This window comes from Mercenaria mercenaria, chromosome 12 (genome assembly GCF_021730395.1).
Source record: "Mercenaria mercenaria strain notata chromosome 12, MADL_Memer_1, whole genome shotgun sequence".
NCBI lineage: Eukaryota > Metazoa > Mollusca > Bivalvia > Venerida > Veneridae > Mercenaria > Mercenaria mercenaria.
In genome coordinates, this window is record NC_069372.1 from 36,513,417 (window position 1) to 36,534,597 (window position 21,181).

At 35.2% G+C, this 21,181-nt stretch overlaps 1 protein-coding gene across 1 annotated transcript in view; it reads right to left on the minus strand.

The window, feature by feature from the left end:
- The window catches only part of LOC123534816 (NADPH--cytochrome P450 reductase-like), a 163,163-nt gene that overhangs the window by 6,915 nt on the left and 135,067 nt on the right, over positions 1-21,181 (minus strand). The window contains exons 8-12 of the mRNA XM_053520515.1: positions 7,828-7,926; positions 3,218-3,334; positions 1,836-1,954; positions 1,008-1,189; positions 94-243 (exon numbers count right to left, since the gene is read on the minus strand). Of these exons, the coding sequence (XP_053376490.1) occupies positions 94-243; positions 1,008-1,189; positions 1,836-1,954; positions 3,218-3,334; positions 7,828-7,926 (667 nt within the window). The remainder of the gene's footprint in view (positions 1-93; positions 244-1,007; positions 1,190-1,835; positions 1,955-3,217; positions 3,335-7,827; positions 7,927-21,181) is intronic.

A 21,181-nucleotide genomic window follows, 5' to 3' on the forward strand; every position in this document is an offset into this window, starting at 1 on the left:
AGTAACTGAGCTCGTAAGACATGCCTAAAATCAATGGTAATCTGTTGCAAATATGCATGTGTGTACTATACAAAATGTTGTTTCACATCATACCTTTGGTGATGAAGAGATGGAATAATATCTGGCTTGTAACCGTGGCAACAGCTCACAAATATGGTCAATAGGCGGCATTAATGACTTCAGATCTTCCAGGATATGTAGAATGGTTCTATGTGACTTCAGCACCCAGTCTCCATACAAGCTCTATAACAAAAAATTCAAGTATTCCAACAATGAACTGAAAGCAACTTAACTCCGCAATTTTTAAGATTATTTAAAATTGAGATTTATTTGCTTGTTTCTACATATCATTACAGGAAACTCACCTGGGTATCAACATAATGGTCTAAGGGCCTCATGTCTGTAGGAAATAAATTAGGTAACTCAATGATTGTTACAGTTATCACATTATATTTAGAAACATCAAATGACAAATTTTGTATAATTATACTTTTTTTTTTTTTTTTTTGGTCATCTGCCAAACTTTTTAAATTTTTTCTTAAAACATCAGTTTCTAATACTAGTAAAGTAAAATACTTAGATGATGCAATAACATCTTGCTTTCTTTGTAACAGTGGTAAATAACATTTATGTTACAGATACTTTTTTGCTTGTAAAACTTATGACAGATTGAGCCCATATAACTGGTAAATAAATATATATACTGACATGTGAGAAAAACATTGCAGACCAGGTATAAGCATACCATGATAATTATAATTTTGAGCCATGCCATGAGAAAACCAACATAGTGGCATTGCGACCAGCATGGATCCAGACCAGCCTGCACATCCTGGTCAGGATCCATGCTGTTCGCTTTCAAAGCCTATTGCAGTTAGAGAAACCGGTTGCGACCAGCATGGATACTGACCAGACTGCGCGGATGCGCAGGCTGGTCTGGATCCATGCTGGTCGCAAAGCCACTATGTTGGTTTTTTCATGGCACGGCTCATATATGACCCAATTACCTTTCCTTCTGGTGTAGGTGAGGTCAACTTCAGGAGGAATTCTTTATCTTTCTCTTCTTCAGCGTACTCTGCTAGCTCACGTAGCACATGCGTACGTGGACAATGTGTTATATCAAGGTAGTGAAGCAGGGCTGTACGGTATGTACACGGGTTTGGGAACGGGTGTTTCTTACTGGCCTCCTCTGAAATATTGAAATTATAATAAAGATCATTATATCGTCCATATAATCATTGCTCAAGGATATTAAGTGTCATCCCAGTGCAAAGAAGTTGATATCTGCATTGGCCAAAAGGAAATACCAGTCCTATCCTTATATCAACTGCTAGCAGAAATGCAGGCATAACAGTATACAGAAGCACTTTTTGTCTGTAAATTACTGGACATGTCTGTTGTTTACACATAAACTTCTCTACAAGTACAAGATTTCCTTATAAAAATTACGAAATCTGTAATCACTAAGGAGTCAATGATTTAAATAATTATATAAATTCAATAACTTCCACTGAAGGATATAGCCAGAAACATTTTCAAGTTACATATAGAAATCCAAATGGTGCACTCATGAAGCAAATCAAAATAAACTGTCTGCTTCACAGAGAGGCATAACAATTTGCCCTTACCCTGCTACATTTCTATAATGAACTTGTCCACCTTTCAATTTGAACAGTACCATTAACAGTTAAAAGGGGTGCTTACCAAAATGATACTAATAGGCAAACAGTGCAGACCATGATCAGACTGCAAGGATATGCAGGCTAATCTTGATCTGCACTGGTCACAAATGCAGAATCACTTGCGTCGCAGGCTAAAGGTTAAAAGCAACATACCGTCTACATTTGTGAGTGTAAAGACTGTATCGAGATCTACGTTGAGACGTTTTCCAATGGCCTCGACGGTTTCCCTGTCATTGACAGGATATACGGCAACATGATCACCAGCTTCGTATCTAAAATTAACAACAGTAGCATCATCAATAAATGAGCCGCGCCATGAGAAAACCAACATAGTGGCTTTGCGACCAGCATGGATCCAGACCAGCCTGCGCATTCGCGCAAGTTGGTCAGGATCCATTCTGTTCGCTTTCAAAGACTATTAGAATTAGAGATACTGTTAGCGAACAGCATGGATCCTGACCAGACTGCGCGGATGCGCAGGCTGGTCTGGATCCATGCTGGTCGCAATGCCACTATGTTGGTTTTCTCATGGCGCGGCTCAAATAGAACTGCTATACTGCGAAATCATCTAATTTCTGAGTACTTATTTCGTGGTTTGGGAAAACAGATACTTAGAGCGGTATTGATTTGCGGATAAATTTTAACCATGTTAGATCAATTCATAAGGAATATAACTTGTTCATTGGGATCTGACTTTAAGAATTTACACAACCATGAAATCTACGTAAATTAATCCCCTACTAATGAAATCATTAATTTTGCTCACAATTTTTTTGTTTTTTGGAGGTTTTGGTCAAAACTGCTACTTCATTTGTACTTACAAGTGTAAATATATACCAATTTTTAATGTTCATTTGATTAAATATCCTACAAAAAATCCCATAAAATCCACCAAAAAATTTATTATTTTTTTGGTTTTTGTTGGGTTTAACGTCTCACCGACACAATTATAGGTCATATGGCAACTTCACAGCTTTGATGGTGGAAGAAGACCCTAGGTGCCCCTCAGTGCATTATTACATCACGAGCTGGCACCTGGATAGAACCACCAACCTTCCGTAAGCCAGCTGGATGGCTTCCTCACATGAAGAATTCAACGCCCCCAGTGAGTCTCAAACCCACATTGGTGAGTGGCAAGTGATTTGAAGTCAACAACCATAACCACTCTGTCACTGAGGCCACTAACAATTTTACATTACCATTTTACCAGTAAATTCTATAACATAGCAAGAGGGTACTTACTGAAAATAACAATGCTCCTGAACTCAAAAAATTAAGACTTTCAAATTGTCTAAAATATTGTTGTTGTTTTTTTTTTCATGTAGACATCATAAGTGACAATCTGTGAAAAGTATGGGCTCATTTACTGCAAACAGGATGATATGGACCTATAAACCAACTTAAAAGTCAGAAGTATTGACAATGTCATTTTCAATCATTTTGTAAAACATATAAAGTAAACAGCATTTATTTCAAATAATTCAGTATTATCTTGGCTGGCAATTTCTATTTAAAATACTATATCCAAAACTCACCTAATTTTTGACCCAGAAATGTCAAATTCTATATGCATGCAGGATCTGTCTCCACTTTTGTGTAGCTCTCTGTTCACTTTGACAGGGGCCAGGTAGGGGTTCTTGGCATCGTAAGGTCTAAAATAAAACAGAAATTGATAAAAGTTTTTTCTATATAACCTGTATCAAGCAGCCTGGATTCACGCAGGTGTCTGCTTAAGAAAAAATAAATTAAAATAAAGCATATTTTAGGAAGTTAAATCACTGGCTGCTTAAGGCAAGTGGCTGTTGAAAGCAGGTGGCAGCTAAGGCAGGTTTAACTGTTTACGGACTCTGTAGCTTCATATAAGCCGCACCATGAGAAAACCAACATAGTGGCTTTCTGACCAGCATGGATCCAGACCAGCCTGCGCATCTGCGCAGTCTGATCAGGATCCATGCTGTTCGCTAACAGTTTCTTTAATCCCAATAGGCTTTAAAAGCGAACAGCATGGATCCTGACCAGACCGCGCGGATGCGCAGGCTGGTCTGGATCCATGCTGGTCGCAAAGCCACTATGTTGGTTTTCTCATGGCACGGCTCATATGACAACAAGAGCTGTCCAAAAGACAGCCAAGCTCGACTATTCGAAATATTGTCACAGAAGCAGGAAATTATTACCCAAAATGTTAAATATCAAAAGAGTTTTAAGTTCGAAAGGGGACATAATTTGACCAAAATACATATCAGAGTTATGGGACTTGATGCTATCAACTAGTTTTATAACCCCGAAGAAACATGTTAAGTTTCAATTCAATATCTGCATTAGTTTTGGGGATAGTAACTTGCATGTAAAACTTTAACCAGAATTTTCTAAGTCCAAAAGGGGGCATAATTTGCTCAAAATACATGTTAAGAGTAATGGAACTTGACCCAGTGAGGTTGGTAATTGACCTAGAAAAAGAATAAATAAGTTTCAAAGCTATATGCCTTTAAATGATAGTTGTATGTACTTGCACGCAAAACTTTAACCAGGATTTTCTAAGTCCAAAAGGGGGCATAATTTGCCCAAAATACATGTCAGAGTTATGGGACTTGGTGCTATCAACTAGTTTTATAACCCGGAAGACACATGTGAAGTTTCAATTCAATACCTGTAGTAGTTTTGGAGATAGTAACTTGCATGTAAAACTTTAACCAGGATTTTCTAAGTCCAAAAGGGGGCATAATTTGGCCAAAATACATGTCAGAGTTATGGGACTTGACCCAGTGAGGTAGGTAATTGATCTAGAAAAAGAAAAAATAAGTTTCAAATCTATATGCCTTTTAGTAATAGCTGTATGTACTTGCACGCAAAACTTTAACCAGAATTTTCTAAGTCCAAAAGGGGACATAATTTGACCAAAATACATATCAGAGTTATGGGACTTGGTGCTATCAACTAGTTTTAAAACCCCGAAGACACATGTGAAGTTTCAATTCAATATCTGCATTAGTTTTGGAGATAGTAACTTGCATGTAAAACTTTAACCAGAATTTTCTAAGTCCAAAAAGGGACATAATTTGCTCAAAATACATGTTAGAGTTATGGAACTTGACCAAGTGATGTTGGTAATTGACCTAGAAAAAGAATAAATAAGTTTCAAAGCTATATGCCTTTAAATGATAGCTGTATGTACTTGCATGCAAAAACTTAACCAGGGGTCCTGAAATAAGCTGTCCGAGTTGTCCGATTCGTGGATTCCTCGGTCCGGACAAGCAGTTTTTAGAAGCTGGCTTGTCCGGGGACAATAAAATTTCCGTGGTAAACATTTTATAAAAACGAACTAATCGGCGTCATCTGTGATTTCCCCATGCCTAAAGGCAATATCTAATCTGTTTGTGATCATTTATGACCCGTAAATTTATCAAAACAAAAATGTAATGCAGCCATTATAGACACGTGGACTGGTTTACTACATTTAATGATCATTATTGGAAAATTAAACCGTAAAGTTGAAAATGAGTGCCAGTCTGGGGATTCCCGTTATGCTACTTCATTTTGATTTTCAGAAAATCCATTAGCTAGGTACGCTATGTAAAAAAGTTAGTAGCCAAAATTTGTGGCTTAATTTTCGAGTCGATTGTTTGACATTTAACAACTCGGACAGCTTATTCAGGACCCCGAAAGACCAGTGCAGTATTCAGTGAGGGTAACGTTCTAATTAGGCATACTGAGATTATTTTTGTCAATGGCATGTGTTCAAGTGTTCTTAATTATTCTCTACCACAGGAGTCAGAAATTCTATCAAAAGACCATGAAGTCTATGTGTTACAAAAAATACCCCCTATATATAAAATCAACTATAGGGGGTATTTTTGTAAAGATAGACTCTATGTCTTACTGAATGAATTTCAGACTCGTGTGTCCTCTAAACTTGCTAGTCATAACATATTTTTCAAGTGGATGTTCTAGACACTAAGCTTGCTAGTTATAACATATTTTTCAAAAGATGGTCTAGTCTTAACAAAAACTTTATATAAGTTAAAATAGAAGTCAACAGAAGTGTAGGTTGATTATTTGTTTATTCAGTAATGATAATGCTGATCCTTCCCTTTTTAAACTAAAAAGTACGGACAAGTTCTTCTTTGGTACGGACAAGTGGATTTGTGTGCCCAACTTGTCCGTGGACAAGTAGACTCTGAAAATATTTCAGGACCCCTGACTTAACCAAGGTGTGACGCCGACGCCGACGCCAGGGTGAGTAGAATAGCTAGACTATTCTTCGAATAGTCGAGCTAAAAATAGCTGATATTGGAGGATTGATGACAATGTCAGTCATACTTTCATATTTCGCTAATTTTGAAAATTATGTCCCCGGCTTTTTCATAGTTAGTTCAATTTCATTTAATGACAAATCATTGAACAGGGATATTTGTAGATAGAAATTGCTATTTTGCTAGGTAACAGTTCCAACAGTACTTTATTTAGCTTAGATTTTGGTATTGTTAGGCTGTCAGAATTCATCGACGTTCAAAAGTCCATCAATATTCACTTGTATACATTAATCATTTTTAATTAGTCAGCACACATAACTAATAGTTATACTGTATATACAATTAACCCTTACCCTGCTAAATTTCTATAATGAACTTGTCCATCTTTCAGTTGGGACAGTACCATTAACTGTTAAAAGGGGTGCTTACCAAAACAAGAGGGTCATGATGACCCTGGATCGCTCACCTGAGTAATATGAGCTACATGTTTCAAATGTCAAACTGATGATAAAATATTAAGAAAGTCAGTAGGTCACATTCATGGTCAATGAAATTCAGTTTTATGCTTTTGTGTGCAAAACTGTGTATGTCATCAAAATTTCAAGGCTGTATCTTAAAAAAAACCCAAAAAGAAGGTCAAGGTCACAGTCAATGACATTATATTACTTGGGGTCATCAGGTAATTATAATTAACCCGTCTTGGGAAAAAGGATCAGATGATTTTTTAAGTATTTTCCCTAAATTACTCCCATAATAACTAAGTGACCCCCAGGGCGGGGCCTCTTTTAACCACAGGGCATAATTTGAACATTTTTGGTAGAGGACACTAGACAATGCATCAACCAAATATCAAAATCCCAGGTTGTATGGTTTCAGATAAAAGTTTTTTTAAAGCTTTTTCCTATATAAGTCTTATAAAACTTGGGACCCCCCCCCGGCAGGGCCTCTTTTCACCCATGGGGGACAATTTGAACATTTTTTTGGGACCATAAGACAATGCTACAAACCAAATCAAAGGTCTAAGTGTTGTGGTTTCAGACAAGAAGATTTTTAAACTTTTTTTCCTATATAAGTCTATGTAAAACTTGGGAACCCCGGGGCAGGGCCATATTTGACCCTAAGGGGATAATTTGAATTATCTTGGTAGGGGACCACTAGATGATGCTATAATCCAAATATCAAAGCCCTAGGCCATGTGGTTTTGTACAAGAAGATTTTCAAAGCTTTCCCTATATAAGTCTATATAAACCATGTGAGCCCCGGGGCGGGGCCATATTTGATGCTAGAGGGATAATTTGAACAATCTTGGTAATGGACCACGAGATGATGCTACATACCAAATATCAAAGCCCTAGGCCATGTGGTTTTGTACAAGAAGATTTTCAAAGTTTTCCCTATATAAGTCTATATAAACCATGTGACCCCCGGGGCGGGGCCATATTTGACCCTAAGGGGATAATTTGAATAATTTTGGTAGAGGACCACTAGATGATGCTACACACCAGATATCAAAGCCCTTGGCCCTGTGCTTTTGGACAAGAAGATTTTTAAAGTTTTTCATTTCGGTTACAATGGCAACCAGAGTTCTGCACGGAATTCAATTCTTTGAACAATTTTGAAAGGGGGTCACCCAAGGATCATTCCTGTGAAGTTTGGTGTAATTCTACCCAGTGGTTTTCAAGAAGAAGATTTTTTTAGAAATTGTTGACGGACATCAAGCGGTCACAATAGCTCACCTTGTCACTTTGTGACAGGTGAGCTAAAAAGATACTGAATAGCAACAGTGCAGATCATGATCTACACTGGACGCAAAGGCAGGATCAATCATGTCCAGCATGATAAGGGTTAATGTATGAATTACAGGAAACAGTTAAAAGACTTTATGTATTACTCACGGTCTTTGGTTTTCAAATGAACGCAGTCTGGCTATTTCTCCTTTGAACACTTTCTCCGGAGGTAGACTGTCATGAATTTCTAATGTATACTGGCGAACACTGAAGGTAAAACATACCAATCTGAATCAGTACAAATGGAAAATAACTTATTGGCTTAAAATGAGTGAAAGCGCAGTTCTCCAGTTACAGTTACTGAGTAATTTTTGCACTTTATTTATTTCTCACACACTGATAGAAAACAGACCTATTTTGTGTTATTCTGAATTCATGCTTCATAACAAGTTAAAGCATAGCAAAAGTTCCTTCTAGGGCATATCTATATAAATATAAAATGATCATCTTGTAAAATTTTGGTTGCAATGTCTGTTTTATACTGCCAAAAAATTTCAAGTAAGTATTTACGCTAGTTATTTAACATAAATTGTTAAATCCAACAACAAATTAAATCTGTTACCACTTTCAGTAGAGTAAATATGGCAATAAGACATTGACCCGATTAATCATTTACGATTCGATGCGTGAATCTGTTGCGCATAATTAGAGGGTCGCAATGGGGTTTGTTTTCATATATTAACTATGCATTTCAAGGTAACAATATTTGGTTGTTAACATTTAAATTTGCTGATATATGTCTATCTGGTCGACTGAATGTATGTTATGTTCCTCAAGAATGGAGGAAATAACATCCTCGGGTTTAGTAATATGTAATCCACGGAACGCGTTCAGTCAGAGAGTCGCCTCAATTAGGAAAGAATAGTCTAACGTCAGAGGTTATTTCTAAGGTCACGGAGTTTTATTGGCCAGCTTGTTATGACAACAGCTTTCGGTATCAGTAGCTCAGTCAAGTGTGACTTATTGAACTATAATATTCCTTCTCAAGAGAAGGAATAATTAAATGTACTTTCAGAGATAAATGCTTTTAATCAAACACAAGAGACATCAAATTCATGTATCACTCTGATCACAAAAGCAGCAAAAAGAAAACCTTCATGATAAAGCACTGCATATATGTCACTGATTCCTCCCTGTTTTCATAGTAAATATACTTTGTTTAATGATAAACCACTTCATTTATATTTAGACATATCTTTTCAACTGTCTGTATGCTTGCTTTGTAAAATATACTTCCTAGTTTAGCTTTGGACGAAACAACTTGATGCTTGTTTAATTTTACTATTTAATCAGAGAATTTAAAACTTTGATATACTTTAAGATAATATCACGTACCTGCTGATGTAACAAAATGTCAGTAAACCTTTACGATAAACGAATGAGAGGATTTTATTTGTCCCATTTCAGTATTTCCGTGTTTACATAAATGTATTTAAAGGACTTCAGCACAGTATTTTGTGCGCAACTAAAGGACTAATTACACCAGACAGGAAGTACAGGAAGTGACTACTCAGTGTTAAATGTGAACTAGTCCAAAATGTTGTTAATGTAATCTGGTATATTGAGTCATGTGAGGATGTGGCAGTCATATTTTTGGCTTAGTTTTATTAATTCCCCGTGACATGTGGTGGGGGTGTTATAGGAATGCTCTCCGTCCGTCTGTGCGTCTGGTACAAATGTATCCGCTCCATATAACTTAAACCCCTTAAAGGATTTTAATGAAGCTTGGGTCAATTGATTACCTTATAAAGACAATGTGCAGAACTTATGAGTCAGTCATATCGACTCAAGGTCAAGCTAACAACTCAAGGCCTTCCATTTTGTGTCTGCTCTGCATCTCCTAATCCTTTAAAGGATTTTCATAACACTTGGGTTTAGCGATCACCTCATTAAGAGAATGTGTCAAATGTTCGAGCCTTCCATTTTGTGTCCGCTCTGCACATCCTTAACCCCTTGAAGTATTTGAAGGACTTGGCTGTAATATTCCCTATATCAAGACGATGTGCAGAGCTCAGAATTTACCCATGACAACTCAAGGTCAAGGTTACAATTGAAATGCTTGAGCTTTAGTCAGAACTTAATTTGAAAGATCTGAGCCTTTTGCTTTTGTGTAAGCTCAATATCATATAAATCTCTTGACGGAGTTATGTGATTCCATGAAACTTGTGTCAAATGTTTTAGTGAGTTGTACACTTATGATTCTTTTTATATTAAGCTTATTCCTACGATCTCTCAGTATATCGCTTGGAACAAATTCCTTGATGTCATACATGCACTACAAAATATACTAAACAATGTCAATGTCCAATACCATCAACCCATTCACTATCCATAACAGTGGCGGGTGGTCCGAGAGCTCACGGACTTTTATTGCAACAATTGAGGCCAAAAGAAGTTTATACATTTTTGGAAACAATATTTCATATCCTCCATGAAAACCCATTTCTTAAGTGTGAAAGCCGTGCCTATCTATATTTTGTTCACTTATGTTTGTGATAGTGGAGGTAAAATTCACTTGTAAATATATTAGGGGGTATGGTTAAGTTAACGTCTGCCAGTTTTTTCACTGTTTCATTACAGTAACAATTGGATTGTCAGTAAATGTGTATATGTCAAACAATGACAGCAATAAGAAATTTATCAAAATGGAATGATGGGCAAACTTGATATTCAAGGTCAAAGGTCAAATTTATTTGAAAGTCACAAATTTTGGCATATTTGAAACTTATTTTTATTTTCAGAAAATAGTTTGTTATCATAAACCACTCATCTTTATCTATGTAATGTGTATATATAAGTAAAATTCAGAAATGCAAATATCATTGCAAAAGGTCAAGGTCAGCCCTGATGATTGACGGTCAAAAGTCATTTTCATGCACAAATGTTAAAACTGTTACCATTAACTTTTGTAATCTGTTTAAAACGTCTTCACATTATTAGTCACTGAAGGTAATTCATTTTAATGTTTGTATGTCAGGCAAAGTCAGCATTGAAAATGTAACACCAAAACTACCAAGAGTAAAGTTAATATCAGAGGTCAAAGGTCAAATTTGTGTAAAATAAATGCATTAATAGCTTTCTTTTTGAAAAATAACAGATACCTTTTTACATCATTAGCAATTGCTCGTGATTTAGTTTGATGTATATATGTCCCACAATGTCAGCAATAAAATATAGTCTAGAATGAGTCAAGTTGAATGTGATATTAAGGGTCAAAGGTCATTTTCAAGTAAAAGGATGAAAAAATAGCTCTTTAACTTTTCTCTTTGTTGATATGACCTTGTCGATATTAGTCAATGATATCTGTTCATTTTATTGTATAAATGTTTGGCAATGGCTGGTTTGCACATACAATTTCGAAACATTCAAGGTTAACCATAAAATCAAAGGTCAAAGGTTAGAAGAGTGGATATACAATAATATCACCTGTTTTTAATGATTATTATTGTTTAAAAGTATTTGTTTTGTCATGTTAGCAACACATCTATGTTCATGTTACTGTATATTTGTCAGACGATGTCATGAAAGAGAAAATAAGTCAAGGTCAAACCTGGTTTAAAGGTCAGGGGTCATTATTACATAAAAGATCACAGTAGTAGTAATCTAACTCATTACTATGTTCAAAAATAGTTTGTTGTTACAATTCACTGTTAGCAATTTATTTGATGTATACATGTCAAGCAAGGGCAGCAATTTAGGTCTTAAGTCTTGAATGAGTCAAATTCAAATGTGATATTAATGGTCAAAGGTCATTTCCAAGTGAAAGAATGAGTAGATAATACTTTACCTTTTCTCTTTGTTGATAACATCTTGTTGATATTAGTCAATGACATCAGTTCAGTTTAATATATAAATGTTAGGCAATGTCTGGTATGCACATACAATTTCAAAACATTCAAGGTCAACCATAATATCAAAAATCAAATGTCAAAACAGTATGTAAAATGTTGCAATATTATCACCTATTTGTAATAATTATTATTGTGTAACAGTATTTGTTTTGTAATTTTAATAACTGATCGTTGTTCATTTTACTGTATATTTATCAGACGATGTTATCGAAGAGAAAGTATGTCAAAGTCAACCCTTGTATTGAAGGTTAGGAGTCATTTTTGTATAAAAAGCACAAAATGTAGCATACTTACTCATTATTTTGTTCAAATATAGCTCGTTATTATTCATTGTTACCAATTTACTTTGATGTATACATGTTTAGCAAGGTCAGCAATTTAGTTCTTATCCGAATAAGTCAGAAGCAAGCCTATCATTTAAGGTCAAAGTTAAATTTGTTTAAAAAATTCGCAAAAAGCACCATTTTTGCATTGACTTTTCTTTATTGCTTTAGGGTATTTTTGTCACTAGTAAAACTAATTATTTATCTTAAAATATCTAAAACAGACAATATTGAAATGATAATGAAAAATTGTTCCAGGTGAAACCAAAGGTCATTTTCATGTAAAAATTCAAAATACAGCATTTTTTTCTTCGTTAAAATTTTACATGTCATTTCTTTCATTGAAAATAGTTTTTCTTATGTATAATTGTATGGCAATATCAGCAATGCAGATCTAATTCCAAAAACAGTGACTGGTAAAGCTTAGATCAAAGGTTAAAGGTCAATTTTGTGTGAAAGATCGCAAAAGTAGCATTTTTGCAATACCTTTCATTGTTTATAAACGTTTTGTCATGATGATATCATCAGACATGAGTCCATAGACCAGCCCTGATGTTAATGGCTAAATGTCATTTTCGGGTAAAAATTCAAAAGTTAGCACTGTAATTTTATTTCTTTGTTAATAAGATATCTTGTCGTTATAACTTGATGTTAATTCATTTTCATGTTGACATTTACTTGCTTCCTTACTTACTGCATTTCAGCTTCTTATGGCTGTTTCATATTTTAAGGTCAGATGTGGCAATGACTTGAACCGTATTCTGCAGGTCGCTGGCCTCTCCCCAGAGCTTGGTCTCAAATGAAATGTCTGTGAACCAAACATTCTGGCGTGCTTCTTCCAAATAGGAGCAGGTCTGCAGGATGATGAATGGTGTTTGTTTGTTCCTCTAATCCGCACAGTTAATTAGCTGTCTTTGCAGCACCAAGCTTCTTCATGTGTTTTCTCAGGCCACAGTGTCCAGTGCACACCTGGAGGATAGTTGTTTGGATGTGCCTGATTAGCTTGTGTAGACTGTGATGAGGAGGCAGGTAGCCTCCATTTATGTTCTTCCGGTCTGATGCAAAGCTGTTCTTCAGTAGAGTCTGAGCATCTCATGTATGAAGTTGGAGGTTGAGGCTGTATTTGCATGGCTGCTTCCTTTGCAAAATTGTCTGCAGCTTCATGCCCGGCTATGCTACATTTATGCTCTCAGACAGGAGATGTATGTTTTTAGCAGCGGTCTCGTTAAGATGTCTGATTGACTTGTTGAGAGAGCCTGAAGAAGAGTTGACTCAGATTCTGTTAGGAAAACAATATTCTGTCCCTTTTCTCCTCGCTCATACAATTGGAGTATGGCCAATGTGAGGGCTTGCATCTCGGCTCTGAAGTTGGAGCATCTCTTGCCGACTGAATAAGAGGGAGTGAGAGTGGAGCTGTCTTGATATTTGATGAAGGCACCACTCCCAGCATTCTGAAATACTTTTTCCACTAATCCATAGGTATATGCTTGGATGCAAGAGTGTGCTGGATGCCTGATGTTGTTTTTCCACCTCCAATCTGGTCTTCGAAGCACAATGTCTAGGACCCCATTGATCGGGTACAAGCGGCTCTGCTTCTGCGTCCATTGCTATTGCTTTCGATTTTCGTAGTTCTTTGATAATATGATTGAGACTCTGTCGATTCAGTCTGTTCTTGGTTTTGCTCTCGAGTTTTGAGTAGATTGGATGTGATGGTAGTCTCTTTGCCTTCTCTGCCTGCTCAAGGGCTTTTGTACTCTCGCCTTGTCTCAAATGGCTCGAGGTTAATGTCTTTTCCATTTCTTTATTAGAGTTGTTTTCATTGGTTAGAAAATTATCCTCAGGCCTGAATTTCGAACCTTGTTTTGTTTATCTTTACTGGTTTAGGAAGCTGTTACCCATGAGGTGGACGCGTACTCTGTAGTTGGTCGAACGGTGTCTGTGTACGCTTGCCGTAGTATCTTTCCATTGGCTTCCCAACTTGTTCCAGCCAGTTCTTTATACTGTGAGTTCCTTGAAGACCCTCACATTTGACTTTTAATGTCAGGTTAGGCCTTGACTAATTTTTCATAATTAAGAAAGAATGATATCATCTGTTATATATACCTTTAAACAAATGATTCGTCACTAGTTTTGACAAAAATACCCTACAAATGAAGAAAAATCATTGTACAAATGCTGTGTTTGCTTATTTTCACACAGATTTGACCCTTGACCTTTGATGATAGGTTTGGCTTTGACTTAAGACCTACATTGCTGCCCTTGCTTGACATGTATACATTAAAATAAATTGCTTACAGTGAATTGTAACAATAAGCTAATTTTGAACATAGTAATGAGTTAGATTACAACTACTCTGATCTTTTATGCAAAAATGACCCCTGACCTTTTAATTAGGTTTGACCTTGACTTATTTTCTCTTTCATGTTATCGTCTGACAAATATATGTAGTAAAACGAATATAGATATGTTGCTAACATTACAAAACAGATACCTTAAACAATAATAATTATTAAAAGCAGGTGATATTATTGCAACATTTTTCTCACTCTCTTGACCTTTGACCTTTGATATTATGTTTTACCTTAAATGTTTTGAAATTGTATGTACATACCAGACATTTTCTAACATTTAAACATAAAAATGAACAGATATCATTGACTAATATCGACAAGGTATTATCAACAAAGAGAAATGGCAAAGAGCTTTTTTTCCATTCCTTTATTTAAAATGAACTTTGACCCTTAATATCACATCTGAACTTGACCCATTCCAGACTATATTTTATTACTGACATTGTTGGACATACATACATTAAATTAACTAACGAGTGATTACTAATATTTAGAAAGGTATCTGTTAATTTTCAAAAAAGGAAGCTATTTATGCATTTTCCCCCCAAATGTGACCTTTGACCTCTGATATTAGCTTTACCCTTTGCGGTATTTGGGTTACATTATCACTGCTGACTTTGCCTGACATACAAACATTAAATGAATTAATTTCAACTACAAATAATGTGAAGACGTATTAAACAGATTACAAAAGTTAATGGTAACTGTTTTAACATTTGTGCATGAAAATGACTTTTGACCGTCAATCATCAGGGCTGACCTTGACCTTTTGTAATGATATTTGCATTTCTGAGTTTTACTTATATATACACATTACATAGATAAAGATGAGTGGTTTATGATAACAAACTATTTTCTGAGAATAAAAATAAGTTTCAAATATGTCAAATTTTGTGACTTTCAAATTAATTTGACCTTTGACCTTGAATATCAAGTTTGCCCATTATTCCATTTTGATAAATTTCTTATTGCTGTCATTGTTTGACATATACACATTTACTGACAATCCAATTGTTACTGTAATTAAACAGTGAAGAAACTGGCAGACGTTAACTTAACTCTACCCCCTAATATTTTACAAGTGATTTTTAACTCCCCTATCACAAACATAAGTGAACAAAATATAGATAGGCACGGCTTTGACATTTAAGAAATAGGTTTTCATGGAGGATATGAAATATTGTTTCCAAAAATGTATAAACTTCTTTTGGCCTCAATTGTTGCAATAAAAGTCCGTGAGCTCTCGGACCAGGGGGATATAGCTGTATTTCAGATTGCCATGTTGCTTATTGTATTAAGAATAGATCTAGACCATTTTCATGTGAATTTCCAGGTTTTAAGTTCATTCATTGAGAAAATGTCTACATACGCGTTGTTGCTTACGGCCATTTTCATTGGAGTATTTTCAGAAGGTGATGTTTTTCAGAACAGATTATTTTCCTTATATTTAACATGTCAGTATCTTTTTATTTTTGATTAGACGACTTGTTATATTAAATGACTATCTATGGTTTGCATATCATTGAATTGCTTTCAAGTAGTCTCAAGATTTCATTACTTATATGAAATAAAGAAGGAACTGAATTAGTAAAAAGAAACCTTAATCGCGTAGCGAGCGATAACCAAAGTAAGTAATTTTCACGAAAGCTCATAGTTGTCGGATATGCAACGTCCTTGTGCAAAAACTATATTTTGACAATTTGGGTCATGCAAATTTTGCCTTTTGAAATTATTTGTATGATAGTGTTTGTTTTATTGGAGGAGTAGTCGTGGGAAGTTCGTGTCCAAGAAATCGTCTTGCACAAATCGAAAATGATTTGGACAGCCAAATTTAACTGTTTCGTCGAGTGATGATTAAACCGACTCTGAGTCAAAATCGTAATATAAAGCCTTTTTGTTCAAATGTGACGGGCTCAAAATGGCTTTATATTTTATTGTGCCCCCACTCCCTTAAAGGCTTTTGAGCGGGTTGGACACTTGGATTTGCCAGGGCCTGAAAGTTTGTGTCGCATGTATTTCAAAATATTTTAGCCTAGGGACATAAAATGTGGTGTAAAAAGAATAACATCAGAATGATATTTTAAGTAAATAGCTTTTGCTAGTACTTGCTTTATTTTGACATGTATATATTGTTTCAACAGACCAATTTTGGTGTTCCTAATAAACTTTGATTATTGAAAAAGCACGTGTACTTATTGTTTTTCTTTTCTGTCTTAACTTGTGCTACATAAATCTATAAATAAGGATTTTTTTAAAAGAATCTTTCCTCTAGAAGTAATTGCGAAACCATCTTTAATCTATAAATAGAATCCATTTGCATCCTATAGTTTATAGTAAAGTCAATCCTATATTGGGTTTACAAAGTAACCATAACTGTACAATGTTTGTTCTTTTAAACTTGCTATTAGGGGTTAAATCTAAGATATTTATTAATATTAAAAAAAAAGACTTTTCTATGCATGTAAATATCTTCGGTCTTTGTGTACACTGAAAGCTTTTAAACCGTTTTCCGCCGCTGAGCTATTCAGTAAGTATCCATTTAAAAACCCATAAAAACCTAGAGCGACCTAATTCCTCCTCACCTGGACTTTATAAATACTGTAGTAATAGAGCTATATTACATTGTAATAGATGGATACTTGAAGGTCTTGCCCGATTTATTGAATTTTCAGGGGTTTTTTTGCAAACCGATTTTAGGTTTTTATTCAGTGAAACTTTTCCTCTGTATATTTTAAAGTTCTAAAAGCATAGCTGAATAGATAACTAGAAACAGAGCTCTAAACATAACTAAATTCATCAAGTACTGTGGATACTGCTATATTAATAAATTAAAACACATACATGTGTTGACCTCAAAATATGACTTGACCTTGTAACTGTAAAAAGTAGATACTATATTTCTGAATTCTTCCATGCAAATCATGTTATAATTACCATCATGGAAACACAGAAAAATACAGGTATCACGTGATGGGTAAATAAGCCTGAGAAAACCCTAAAACTATCTATAATGCGAAAGAATAGAAAATCTCAGCGTTTTGCGCCTTGATTTTTTAAAGGTTGGACATTCTTGTATAAAACGTTTGTCTTTTGTCTGTTGCAGGCATGCACAAGCAAGGAAAAACGTGTACAAACAAGAAGATTCTCGTGAGCACGCTGTTGGTGAACGGTTTGGATATGCTGTTACAGGTCTAACGTAGACAAAAAAAGCCACCAAATTAGTTTTAGTTGAAGCCGAGAGTTCCGAGACTTATAAAAGCTTTTCATTTGCCTTTTCATTAAATGTCACTTTTCAACCTTACTTTACTTTGAACATGCAACTAGAGCGTGCTGTTGAAGAAAAGCGGATGTCCCCCAAAGCATAGTAATAATAGGCAAGAAGTCAATATGTAATGGTCACTCATTCATGAAGTCATGAAATATAACGCCTCCCTGAGTATAGCGTGCCTGTTCTTGGAATGTATACATGCTTGTATTATACTGTTTGTATACAATCCCGTCTTGGGTCAGTCATTTAAAATACAAATCCCTTTAAGGGTCCCCAATGTTCACAATAAGAACATTACATTGGAGACGAGGATAAAGCGTGTTTTGTTCGAAGAATTATGGAATACAGTTCATAAATTTAAATCAGTACATCAAAACGGTTGATATTTATGAACAATTAAATCATGGCTACCATACCGGAACGTCCTACATTTGAAACCTACAGTAATGAACAGTCTTCAGGTGTCAGATGGAAAAAAAATTGTCACGAAATTAGAGAATTTATATGGGGGACAGAACATAGACAAAAATAAAAGAACAAGAAAACCATAATGGCTCTATATCGCTCACCTGAGTAGAGTTGTTTCTTTTTAACAAATTTCTTAGCTAAAGCTTTAAAAACAAGAAAATCAAGGTAAAGATTATGCAGGATTACTTTTAGAATTTGTAAACAAGAAAGTATTACAGGTGGTCCAAAACCTTTTGCTGTATCGTAGAAAACAAGAAAGTAGGGCGGTAGGTCACACAGATGGTCATTGATTGTCAGTTTAAGAATCCAAATTTCAAAACTGTATCTTAAAAACAAGAAAGTAGGTCAGTAGGTCATATTCAAAGTCACTGAAAATCAGGCTGTATCTTAAAAAGCAAGTAGGTCAGTAGGGCAAGGTTACAGTCAAATGGCCCCTAATTACCTTGGGTCATAAGGTAATTATAATTAAACAGTCTAGGAAATATGATCAGATGATTTTTTAAGTATGTTTTCCTATATAACTCATATAAAAACTATGTGACCCTCCGGGCGGGCCTCTTTTCTGTCAAGGGGCATAATTTGAACAATCTTGTTAGAGAGGCACTAGGCGATGCTACATACAAAATATCAAAAGCCTAGGCTTTGAACTTTCAGTCAAGAAGATTTTTAAAAGTTTTTTCCTATACGTAAGTCTATGTTAAACTTGGGACCCCCAGGGCAGGGTCTCTTTTTACCCCAGAGGCATAATAACATCTATTGTGTTGGTCACGCAGTGGAAGTTTTGCGAAAGTAGCAAAGAAGTGATAGTACTGAGTACTACTGACCTAAATAATGACAGCAGCAGTCATTCTTCATCATTTCAAAAATTTACTAGGAGAGTACCTACTGAGTTAGCAGCGCAGTAAAAAGTTTCATCAAAATTGGTCTGATGGTATAGGAGCATGTTGTTTAACTCCGTGAGGCCGATATCGTAACATACCTGCTGTGGTGGGATAAGAATTACCACATGACGTCGAAGAATATTATCTAACCTAATCATAATCACACTCGCATACAGTCAGTTGAAATCATGCAGGGAAACATTATTAACTTGGTTTAAATTAAAATATACTTACAAAATTTTCGAAGTTTGAACAAATATTTTTATATCCAATTTTGTCCGTGGCTGATATCCAAATAGAACAAAATTTTCACCTAGAAATATTTACAATTTTAGCACACCTACTGCGTTTAATAGATATTTGAACATTAAATTCCAATAAATAGAAATGCATGATTAACAATGAATATTTACGCGTTTCGCGTTTACACCCATTTTTGTGTGAATATCAATGATTTATTTTGATATATAATCTATTTCTAAACATATACACAAACACATCCATCTTTGAATAATTATTAAATTTACAAACATGCGTTTATTTACATTTATTTGTTTTTGTATTTTATGAAACATGGTTTGTTGTGTTATTTTTTATCCATTTGTATCGTATGTGATGTAAGTGTACCAATATTTCAGCCTTCTAAAACTTAACTTTCTGACCATTCATTTGTCTGATAATGTAATCGCATCGTCGGAATCATCATCCGACGGAACTTATATTTCAGAATCAGCATGATAATAAATAAATATTTTCTTCATTTTAAGAAAGATCTCTGGCCGACGACATAATTTTACTCTTTTGAAATACAGTATGAACGAAACACAGCGGAGATCGTCTTTTTATTTCACTGACATGACCGCATATACTTCTAGATATTTATTTTAACAAGGGAACTAATTATTAGCACAACTAGTAATTCTTACATCAAAGAAATAATACACGCATTGACAGTTTCGCATTGCGCATGTGCCGATCTATAAACCAGGAAGAGTTGTCGTTCCTGTTTAGCGAGTAAACAACAATGACAATGGCTCTCACATGTGCTGTAAAGAAATGCTCAAATGGTACTTATTGGCTGAATAAATGGAAAAACAGTTATGTGATAGTTGTGGGTGTTTACACAAGGATACAGAATGCTGCAGCGACCCACCATTTAGTTATATAGTAAATCCTTCCGTAGTTATTGATGAAAATTCCACGTGAAAGTGGGAGGGGTACACGAAAACAATGTTCGCTGTGGATTGTTTTTGGTGCATTATCCGATGTTACGTTAATGACATAGGAAGAATAGTTGATTTTGTTCTATGTCTCATATATTTAAACGTGTTTTTGCATATGATGAATAAAGATATTTATTTCTAAGAAAAAAAAGATTATGTATTCAACTTGCAGTTACAGTCTTTAGTGGTCTCAGGAGTTATGTGATACTGCAAAGACCTCAACAGAACTAAGAAAAATGTTAAATATATGACAGATTGCACCATCATTTTAGCTTCCTTTTTTTCTTGTTTTCAGATTATATACCTTCCCAACAAAAAAGAAAAATCCAGAGAGAAGAGAGCGATGGAAGTAGTTGATAGGCAGGCAAGCTGGTAAAAAACTGTGGTCACCATCGAAAGACAGTAGGGTTTGTAGCAAACATTTTAAAGACGGGGAACCAACTTGTCAGAATCCACTTCCGACATTGAAATTGGGCTATAGTGAAATAGAAGATCCTGAAATTGAATGCCTCGCAAATGACATGTTTGTTCCATGGATAATAACACTTCTATCCTTGTTTGTAAGTTTGTGTTTGACTCTCTCTTAATACAAAAAGAAAATAGCCAGTCTAATTTCAGAAATCACAACTCTGAAAAGTGAAATACACCGCCTCAAAAGGACTGTGAAACGCCAAAGGATTTATTTCTTGAAAGCGCTAACTGGAGTAATTATAAACATTATAATACCGTTAAAATTTTAGTAGCATGTTCTCCGAATAGCTCAATTATTTTTGTTTCTTCTGCCTACACAGGAAGAATATCGGACAAGGCATTGACACTAGACTGTGGCTTTTTAGACAAGGTGCCGCCTTATAGTATGATTATGGTTTCAACATCAGTAACGAATGTCAAGAGCGGCAACCTACTTTGTATATCCCGCCAGGGAAGAGAGGACAGTCTCTAATGACAAGTGCATGTGTTCGGAAAACAAAAAAATCGCTAACCATCGGATATTAGTTGAACAAGTGATAAGACGATTGAAATATGTATGCAAAGTGATTTTGCTTTTGTCAAGATTATCAAAAATTAACAAGTACTTATCGCAATCATCATGATCT